The sequence below is a fragment of the Marmota monax genome, unplaced genomic scaffold (genome assembly GCF_021218885.2).
Source record: "Marmota monax isolate L192 unplaced genomic scaffold, Marmota_monax_Labrador192_F-V1.1 WCK01_AAM20220418_F8-fsc00148, whole genome shotgun sequence".
In the NCBI taxonomy this organism is placed as follows: Eukaryota; Metazoa; Chordata; class Mammalia; order Rodentia; family Sciuridae; genus Marmota; species Marmota monax.
The window spans coordinates 634736-645682 of NW_026693034.1; the positions used below are offsets into that span (position 1 = coordinate 634736).

Genomic DNA, 10947 nt, shown 5'->3' on the forward strand with positions numbered 1-10947 from the left:
CCCTCATAACAAATTTAAGGGTATACAGTAAGAAAATCAAAATGCTCTTTTTTTCTTTTTCTTTTGTTTTTGGTCCCTTTCTTTTCTTTTCTTTCTTTTTTTTTTTTTGGTCCCTTCCCACCTTCTTAAGTAGAGAACCCAAACTTCTGGGAACGTCGCCTTCCCCATCATGGCACCTCTGTGCACCCACCCTACTACCAGTGATGACCTGCTTCCCGTGAGCCTCTGCTCCCAGCGTCCGCTGGGGCGCGTGCTCCCTACCCAGCACCCCTTGCGTGGCCCGGCTTGGCGGACACTAGGACTCCAAGATGGCGTCAATCGGTGAGTTCCCGGCTCCTCGTTTGGAAGTCGCTTTGGAGGCAGAGGCTGCATTCAGAGCCCAGAGCCTCACCGGGAGGGGAGGGAGCTGCGAAGCCGCCTGCCCTTCGCTCAGGGACTTCACTGCGGCCTCACTTGAGGCATGCTGGACTCTTTCTCCAGGCTCCTGCGCCGTTCGACTCTTCACGACTCTCCTAGCTGCGGCTACCGGCTGTTCTTGGTCTGGGCCGCCCGGAATGGGCAAGGAGGATGAGGGCAGCCTGGAGACTTGCTTCTCTGCCGGGGAATGCGCTGCCTTGGGCCATTCTCCCTCTCTCCACTAAGGAATAGATGCTTCCTTCCCCCCACCCCCCGCGACACGGGCGACACGGGCGGTTTGCACCTGACCCTTAGGCACAGTTTCTATCCTTGTTCCCAAAACTGAATCTCAGATTCAGCTCCAGGAGGAGCTAATACCTTGGATAGTGCATAAGGTTCGATGTGTAAATATTGAATAGGCTGACAGGGAGGAAGTGACCTGTTCAAGGTCACAGTTTATGAGAGAACCGGAGCTGGGATTCAAACATTACCGTGTGGGGCTTCACGGTAATGAACTTAATTCTCAAGGGTGGCCTTAGGATCTGCAGGCTTTTCCAAGACAATGCATATGTCAGTTTGTACGCTCGTCCACTGTGCACACATTATTTTTAACAGGAAGCCATGTTTTAGCTCTAGATCCTCCCAGGAACTTATCAGGGAGCCAGTTACTGGGAACTTTGGTTCTATTTTTTTTTTTTTTTTTAGTTGTTGATAAACCTTTATTTTATTCATTTACTTATATATGGTGCTGAGAATCTAACCCAGTGCCTCATACGTATCAGGCAAGCGCTCTACTACTGAGCCACAATCCCAGCCCCGAGGTCCTAGTTTTAAAGATGAGGGAAAATAACGGTCTGAGATGAGGTGTGGCCTGAGGTCACACCCTCTCATAGTGGCAGAATTTTTCTTAACTCATGTGTGTCTTGTTTCTATATTGGTGCATAATATACAGTGAGATTCATTATGCCACTTTCATACATGCATACAACATAATTTGATCGATCTCATTGCCCAGTACCTTCCTTTTTCCATTCTCTCCTCCCTCCTTCCTCCTCTTTTCTGTATTCTTAATATCAGCCTGGAAAAATGAAGAGGTGATCCAAAAAGGGGAGAGTGAAGCTGTTTTCCCATCTGTAAAATGGGCATGAGATTATTTGTGCTCCAAAGAGGTGTGAAAGGGGAGCTTTGAGGGTTAGCATCTTATTTAAGTAGAGGGTTGAAATGAAGAGTGCTGTGGACTATAAGGATTAAACAATTTAGTACATGTAAGATACTTGGAACACTGCCTGGCCTATAGAGGAGGGCTGGTCATTCTAGTGTTTACTTTGTGGTGTTTGGTGAAGGTCATGTCACATTTATGGCCTATTCACCATCATCCCAGGTGAAGAAGATGAAGTTTGTCTGCTCAGTACTGATGATCATTCAGATGATGTCTGTTGCCAGAGCTCAGAGCCACTAGTTCAATAGTAGATAAAGTGAGGGAAATGTGAATTATCAGCAGTAGATAGGGGTTGGCAAAGTGTGGCCCTCAGCTATATTTTGTGTGTGTTTGTGGGGGGAGGGGTTCTAGAATTAAACCCAGCGCCTCAAGCATTCTCAGTAAGCGCTTCATCACAGAACTACATCTCCAGACCCAGTGTTGTTTTTGAAAGCTTTTTGGTTGTTGTTTTAGTGGTACTAGGGATTGAACCCAGTGGTCCCCACGACTGAACTACATGCCCAGCTGTTTTTTTAATTTTTTAATTTTTTTTGTGTGTGTGGTTTTAGATGGACAGCATGCCTTTATTTTGTTTATTTTTATTTATGCTAGGGATCCAACCTAGTGCCTCACACATGCTAGGCAAGTGCTCTGCCACAGAGCTACAGCCCCAGCCCCCAGCTCTTTTTGATTTTTATTTTGAAACAGGGTTTGGCTAAGTTGCAAAGGTTGCCTTGAACCTGGAATCCTCCTGTTTCAGACTCTCAGGTACTTGGGATTATAGGTGGACACTTCCCAACAAAGAGTTGTTTTACATAAGTAAATAAATAATAACTTTAAAAAGACTGTTACAGAGACCTTATGTGGCATGCAAAGCCTAAAATCTTTACTCACTGGCCAATTTCTGGGTTGGGTTTAGCATCCAGGAAACACTTGTTTTTTCCCTACAGTTCCATGGTAAGTGGGTAATATACCTCTCTAAGCCATAAAATTGCTTACCTTCTCAAGAACTTAAGATTGTTCTACAACCATTACTGAAGTGTCCTGTACCAGGAACTATACGTGGGAATGTTCCTTCAAGTATTCATAATCGGCAGAAAGATAATAGTTCTCATTTACATAATTCCTAGACCCAAGTACCAATACTGTTATTACCCTTATTTTACAAAGGAGACAACTGAGACATGGAGAGAGCAGTAACTTTCCCTAAGGACACATAGCTAACGAGTGGTATTAAAAGCAGAATACTTGATCTGGAGTCTGCTATTTGTCATCATACTCTAGTGCATCTTAGGTGAACCATGATAGTAGATGGATGTTCCCTTGCTGTAGAGACATGTTGGGGAAGGAGTTCTAGTTTGGCTGCCAAGGACCAAGGACTTTGTCTTCCACCAAAATAGAAGTTCTTGCAGTAAGTGCACCTCTGAATTGCATAGCCCTTGTGATGGTGCTGTATTTGACTCTTCTTAAGGCCAATGTGTTGCTTTTTTCTTTTTCTTTTCTTTTTTTTATACCTCTCTACCTTTAAATATTTTAAGGAAATATTCTTGACTTCATAGTACAGATATATAAATTGGTAGAAAAATAAATATTAAATTGTTGGCTTTTTTTAAAAAATATATTTTTTTAGTTGTTGATGGGCCTTTATTTATTAATTTATATGTGGTGCTGAGAATCGAACCCAATGCCTCACACATGCTAGGCCAGCACTCTACCACTGAGCCACAACCTCAGCCCAATTGTTGGCTTTTTTTTTTTTTTAATTTTTTTTTTTTTTTTTGTATTGTAGATGGACAGAATGCTTTTATTTTATTTGTTAATTTTTATGTGGTGCTGAGGATCGAACCCCAGTGCCTCACACATGCTAGGCAAGTGCTTTGCCACTGAGTTACAGCCCCAGCCCAATTGTTGGCTTTTTCAAAAAATATTTTTTAGATATAGTTGGACACAATACCTTTATTTTATTTAATTATTTTTATGTGGTGCTGAGGATTGAATCCACACCTTGCATGTGCTAGGCAAGCACTCCACTGCTGAGCCACAACCCCAGCCCCAGATTGTTGGCTTTTTTTCCCCAGCCACCATGGCAGCCCCTGTACATGATCATGAACATACAGAATGTTTACATTTTATGAATGGGAAAAATTAGCTTCACTAGGCCCAGAGTAATTTCTTTCTTTTTTTTTTTCTTCCTTAAGTCACTAGCTTTACTTGAATTGAAAATACTTTGATTTAAAATACATTTTATTTTTTTTGGTTGTTGTTATTTTTTTCTAGCCTAGTGGTGCATACCTGTAATTCCAGCACCTCAGCAGGCTGAGACAGGAGGATCCTGAGTTCAAAGTCAGCCTCAGCAAATCCGTGAGGCCCTAAGCAGCTCAGCGAGACCCTGTCTCTAAATAAAATATAAAAAACGGGGCTGTCTCTTAAATCAAATATAAAAAGATGTGGCTCAGTGGTTAAGCATCCCTGGGTTTAATCCCTGGTACCAATAAAATATGTTTTTTTCTTTGTTGTGACTCTTGTAATATAGTTCTATTTTTGTAAGTAGTTTAAAGCTTTTTTTTTTTTTTTTAATTAGTGATGATTTCAAATTCAAAGGAAAGAAAGTAATATAAAGAATGCTTCCTACTCTTTACCAGCTTCAACAGTTTGCAACATTCTGGCTTTTTTTTTTTCTTTTCCTTCCAGTGCTGGATATGAAACCCAGGGTGTCATGCATGCTAGGCAAGTGCTGTACCCCTGATCTATAAATCTCCTGTGTTCTTATTCAGAAAGAAAAGTGGTATAGTTTCCCTGGGACTAAAACCTTATCATTCCAAATGAGGACAAAATTGGGATGTAAGATGTATGTTTGTTAAACTTTTCTAGAAACAACATGTACAAGTTAGAGAAGGGTATAGGTCATTCTTGGATGACATTATTGTTTGGTGTTAAGCTTTAATATCAGTGACACTAAACTCTCCAGTAGCAACTTGAAGTGGATCTTGAAAACTCACTTTTTTGTTTTGTTTTGTTTAGGTGGAGGAAGAAGACCTTTGAGACTGTTTCATATTTTATAAGTAGTCCATATTTTATAGCTGTTCCCAAACTAACCACAGCTTTCTCTTTCTAGAGGAACTAAGGGCTATAATTAATCCCTGAAAGTCCATATGCATAAAACAAAGTTCAGGTTTATATGCCATTGCTTTGTCTATTTCCTTTTTTTTTTTTTTTAATACTTGTTTTAGGTGTCATTGGACCTTTATTTTATTTATTTATATGTGGTGCTGAGAATTGAACCCAGTGCCTCATATGTGCTGGGCAAGGGCTCTAACACTGAGCTACAACCCCAGCCCTGTTCTTTTTGATGTTTCACGTAGATAGACTTTATCAAGATGTAAACAATAATAGCAGTCTACAGTGTTGCAAGCACTGTTCTAAATGCCATTACATCAATTCTCATTTACTCTTTGGAGTAAGCCATTTCATAGTTAAAGAAATTGAACCTCATGGAAGAAAGTAATGGTGTTTATTTGAGATAGGACAGGTGGGGAAGGAGGTCTATATGAAGACATTTGAGACAGCCCTGTGATAATCTAAGAGAACTACTTTTACAAAGACACTCAAGTGAGAATAACAGGGTAGAACTGTGAGCCTGGGAAGAAGAATGTGGTAGGTCATTGTTCCACCAGAAGAATGTTAGCACCTTGAGATCAAGGCTTTCCTCTGTCCTTTTTCTCTGTCCCTGCCATATCTGTAGTGCTTAGCAGACTGCATGACATACAGTAGGTGCTCCATATTATTTGGATAAGGACAGATGGAAGGTTAGGGCCAGTTTGGGGGTGGCATCCTAAGTGGTGTCCCTTGAGCCATGCATGCAAGTGAGAAGCCAATGCCAACCCCTTGTCTTGTGGACAAGCATTCAGTGTTGAAACTCTGTAAGCCTGTATATCTGGCTCTCCAGAGGAGCAGACTTAGAAGCTGGCCATGAAGCATGCATTTCTGTTTAAGGCTTAGAAGCCAATGCTCTTGTTCAGTACTTAGAGCTGTCAGAGGACTGGAATTCCCCTCAGTGGACTCCTGAGGCTGGTCTAGAAGGAGTCTTAATCTTTCTTTGGCTCCCAAAATGGAGAAGAAACCTTGGAGTGTTTTAGTCTGGCTCCTCCTGTGAGAGGAGATTATTAAGATTTAAACAATACTAGCAGTCTACAGTGTTGCAGGCACTGTTCTAAATGCCATTACCTCAATTCTCATTTACTCTTTGGAATAAGCCATTTAGAATAAGCCATAAGTCACCTTTAAAAAAGGACAGTGCTCTTGGATTTTTTGCCCTGAAGGGGACACCTAAAAGTTTTTAGAAGTTGGTCTTTGTTGGGAGGATAAGGGGAGACCATCGGACACCCCAGGTCCATGCCCTCTTAACCCCCGTTTTCTTGGCCCAGAGATGAGTATAATATGTCTTCAACCAGAAGTTCTTCTGTTTTGTTCCCAGACTCACTGGAATATGGCCTGTTAAACCATTTGGAGAGGTTTTTAGCAAGTCATTTGACTTCTTGAAATATGTAGTCTTTTATTTCTACCTCTGGAAATCATTGACCTCTGTGGTCCTAGGCAGGTAGGAATCCCTTAGATTCCTTTATTGAACAGTCTCAGGCTACATACCTGGTAAGGTTGACAGGTACTTCTCAAAGCCAGTCAAGGGCATCCAGTAAGACTGAGGCACTTGAGGACACATCCCACTTCTCTTCTTATCCCTTAGCATTCTTGGGCCACAGATCCTCAGGGATTGAATAAACCCATCCTCAGATTGGCTTCAGGGCTACAAGGCCAGTCCTGAGGTTCATTCCTGCCTCTGTGCTCTATGTGTGTCGTTGGCCAAACTGTTTAACCTCTCTGAGTCTGACCCCCACCCCTCCACCAAAGTAAATGCATCAACTACTTGTGATGAATAAATAAAATTAATAGGGTAAAATAAATGTTAGTTTTATAGTCATCTATTTTGTCCTCTTTATTGTGTTCTTCCTGGTTGTCCTTAGAGCTCTAAGCTGTTATTCAGATATCTTGTTTCTTCATAAAGCTGTTGCTGTAGCAGCTGCTACAAAGGCTTAGGCTTAAAATAGTGGTTTCTCTGTAACATTTGTTCCTATTATGAATAATAGTGCAGTCTCTATGTAGTTATATAGTGCACCTCCATTGAATAGTTGAAATAGTGACATAAAAGGATGCTATTTATATTCTAGGTTATTCAATGTGTCTTCTTTTGTTCTTTTCAGTGCCAGTGAAAGAGAAGAAACTCATGGATGTCAAACTAGGGGAGTTGCCAAGCTGGATATTGATGCGGGATTTCACCCCTAAAGGCATTGTGGGAGCATTTCAGAGAGGTCAGAATCTTAAGGATACATAAACAAGCAAACCTGAGTTATCAGGTCTCTTTTTGTAATGAATTAACTTGGACAATAAAAACTTGGTCTCAAGACTAGTCTGAGCTGGGCGCAGTGGCACACACCTGTAATCCTAGTGGCTTGGGAGGTTGAGGCAGGAGGATTACAGGTTCAAAGCCAGCCTCAGCAATTTAGCAAGTCCCTAAACAATTTAGTGAGACCCTGTCTCAAAATAAAATACAAAAAGGGTTGGGTATGTGGTTCAGTGGTTAAGTGCCCCGGGTTCCATCCCTGTACAAAAAAAAAAAAAAAAAAAAAGACTTTAGTTTTTAGAAAAGGACAGTGAGAGGTGGTCAGCCTTTGAATTTCTATATTTGATTGGCCCTATCAAAGGCTGGCCCTGAGATATTTTCAGCCAAGAAATGTTTGGTTGCTTGGAATTAGCACCTCTGCTTCTAAGAGAAATGTCTGTTAGCATTTTTATGCCCAATTGTTCTAGAAGAAAATGAGTTTGAATCATGGTAGACATCATTCTTTTTTTTTTTTTTTTTTTTTTTTTGGTACTGGGGATTGAACTTAGGGACACTCAATCACTGAGCCCAGCCCTATTTTGTATTTTATTCAGGGACAGCGTCTCACTGAGTTGCTTAGTGCCTTGCTTTTGCTGAGGCTGATTTTGAACTTGCCATCCTCCTGCCTGAGCCTCCCTAGGTGCTGGGATTATAGGTATGTGCCACCATGCCCGGCTCAATCTTTTTTGGTACTAGGGATTGAGCCCAGGGGTACTTAACCACTGAACCACATCCCCGCCTTCCCCTTTTTTAAAATTTTGAGACAGAGTCTTGCTAAGTGCTTAGGGCCTCACTAAGTTGCTGAGACTGGCCTCAAATTTGTGATCCTCCTGCCTCAGCCTCTTGAGCTGCTGGGATTATAGGTGTGTGCCACCACACCCAGCTGGACATCAGTCTTATGTTTATCTTCTTGCTTGAACTTCCAAGACAAATATTTGAAATTGCCCATATTTCAGGTCTGTGCATTTATAAAGTACAGTATTAAAATCTGGGCTAGTGGCCTTTAATTCTAGCAACTCAGAAGGCTGAGGCAGGAGGATTGCAAGTTTGAGGCCTGACTGGGCAACTTAGTGAGAAACCCCATCTCAAAAGGAAATATAAAAAGGCTGGGTATGTAGCTTAGTGATAGAGCACCCCTGGACTATTCAGGTCAGTCCTGTGTAATTTATCATATCATTTCAATGAAGAAAGACCCAGATCATCCTATTGGGGTCCCCCCCCTCTGTTTTTTGGATTCTGACTGCCTTAGTCTTCCCTAAGGTTTTTCCTCAAGCTCTACCATGATATCAGAGTACTCTGCCTGTTCCCCCACTTTTGCCCAGGGAGTGAATGAATGTGGCCTATTCATGCTCAGAGCTCCCTGCCTAATTCCTTTGGGGCATTCTTTTTTTTTTGTACTAGGGAATGAACCCCAGGGTTCATTTATTATTGAGCTACATCCCCAGTCTTTTTTTTTTTTTTTTAAATCTTTAAAATTTTTAATTTTGAGCCAGTATCTTGCTAAGTTGCTGAGGCTGGCCTCGAATTTGCAATCCTTTTGCTTCAGCCTCCCAAGTAGTGGGGATTACAGGAATATGCCACCACACCAGCCTCCCTCGCTGTTTTAAACTAGGACCACCATCACATTCTTTTTCATCAACCTAAAGTGTGTTTGTTTCCCTTCTGGTGGGTACATGTCTATTTTGTTAGGCAACCCAGTGAAGAGAGGAATGCAGGGAAGTCCTCCTCCTCAGAGGCCTGGTTGTTGAAGCTGCTACAACCATGGGGCCCCTTATAAAGGAGTTGGAATCTGGGACAGAATTAGTCAACATTAGGGTAAAGGGGATTTTTAAGGGCTAGACAAAGTGAGGTAGGATCCAAGGCAGACAAGCTAGATCCTATCTAGGAGAGTAAGGCCAAAGGGTAGATCCAGGTACAAGGCGGACCCAGTATTAGAGCTGTCCTTGTGCTGTAGGTCCCCCAGGCACCTTTATCAGCTAGGGAATATAGGGTGAGTGAATTAAAGAGCCAGAGTAGGACTGGGTCCCTGAATTCCAGTCATCCTCAAATTGTGCATTACAGAAAGCATTTTCAGCAGAGCAGGGCAGTGAATGCCTCTTCTGTTGCAGGTTACCACCGGTACTACAACAAATACATCAACGTGAAGAAGGGGAGCATCGCAGGGGTCAACATGGTGCTGGCAGCATACGTGCTTTTCAGCTACTGCCTTTCTTACAAAGAACTCAGTGAGTGCTTCTTGCATTATCTTGCCTCCAGCTTTCCGTGAGATTGTGGTGATGGCTTGCTTTGTTAGATATGGTAGTTCACTTTCTGCCAGCGGAGGGACCTTTAGTATGTTTCTTGCCTACACTTCCATTTAAAGAATAGGGGGAAATATTTTTTGGATACTGGGATTGAACTCAGGGGCCCTTAACCACTGAGCCATATTTCCAGCCCTATTTTTTTTTTTTTTTTTGTAGTTGTAGATGGACAATAGAATGCTTTATTTTATTTGTTTATATTTATGTGGTGCTGAGGATTGAACGCAGTGCTTCTCGCATGCTAGGCAAGTGCTCTGCCCCTGAGTTACAGCCCCAGACCCCCAGACCTATTTTTGTATTTTATTTAGAGACAGGGTCTCACTGAGTTGCTTAGCACCTCACCAGGTATTGAGGCTGGCTTTGAACTTGTGATCCTCCTGCCTCAGTCTCTCAAGCTGCTAGGATTACAGGCATGTGCCACTACGCCTGGCTTAGGGTACTGTTTTTAAGTGAGAAGTTTGTGACAAGAACACAGGTGAAACAAGATGAAGCTAGGGTAAAGGTAATAGTTGTTAAGCATTCTCTAAGATCCTTCAGGCTCTTGCTAAAATTTGGCTTGGTCTTCCTGGTAGCCTGTGCACAGAGGGTTGAGTGGTAGAATCCATTGTCTGTGTAGTGTTCTGGAAAAACTTTCCTGGCTCTAAGACCTGAGATGGTCTCAGATGATATGCAGCATGGCCTGAGATACCTGTTTAGATTCTGGGAAATATCAGTGGTTTTCCAGTCTGTTCCTGGTAGCATCTAGCCCCTGCCAACCTGTTGTATTGAGCCAGTGCTTCCTCTAAAGGTTGTTTGACTAAGTGGGTGTTCCTGGAAGAGGCTGACTCCTGGAAGAGGCTGGCTCCTGAGATGTCTCTGTGGCCCCAGGTCTGTGCAGACAGGTTCTGGGTCATTTGAAAGGAACTCATAGGAAGGCTGCATGGTTAAAGCTTCTGTCCTCTTGAAGGCTTGTGTTTTCACCAGAATACCTTCTAAAAAACTTGCCCTTTCCCCTCATTTCAGAGCATGAGCGGCGACGAAAGTACCATTGAAGAGGGGCCAGTGTGGAGACCATATTATGTACTCCTGAGACTGCCTCCCCTGTGAAGAACTGAAATCATGGCAGAATCCTTTCGTATCCTGAGTGTTAATATCCAATAAAAGGTGACTGGTATGTGTGCTGTTTGCCTGATGTGCCTATCACCCTCACTCCGAGGTGTGAGATCGTCAGACACCCAGGGCTTTAATCCTTGGAGCCCCCATCGCTTGGGCTGGCTGCCATGAGTGTTGTGGGCATTTGGAGATACTGTGGCCTTTGTCAGCCAACAGACAGAAAGCAGAGGGCCCTGTGTCCCTGAAAATGCCAGATCTCATCCCTGGCCATCTAAGCTCTAGGCGGGGGGTTTTCAGATGACTGCGAAGTCTTCTCTTTGCTTATTTTTCTGCACAAACTAGGATATCAGGGGCTCCCGGGCCAGGTCACCAAGCACTATTTGGAGAGCCCTTAGGAAACATAGGCTTCCTGGTAAGATGGCTTTGGTAGCAGGGAGCTCAGTTGGATAGGGGTGAGGGAAACGCACAGACCTGATGTGGGCTGCCCCCTATTCATCAGAGGGCTTCAGATGACATTAGGTGCATGT

The 10947-nt window shown here is 42.8% G+C and overlaps 1 protein-coding gene across 1 annotated transcript; it reads left to right on the top strand.

The window, feature by feature from the left end:
* The first annotated feature begins 232 nt into the window (after positions 1–232).
* Atp5mf (ATP synthase membrane subunit f) lies at positions 233–10481 on the top strand. Its single transcript, XM_046453762.1, has 4 exons — positions 233–321; positions 6850–6957; positions 9137–9253; positions 10331–10481. The coding sequence occupies exons 1-4, from the start codon at positions 309–311 to the stop codon at positions 10357–10359; spliced, it is 267 nt and encodes an 88-aa protein (XP_046309718.1). The 5' UTR covers positions 233–308; the 3' UTR covers positions 10360–10481.
* Positions 10482–10947: the final 466 nt, after the last annotated feature.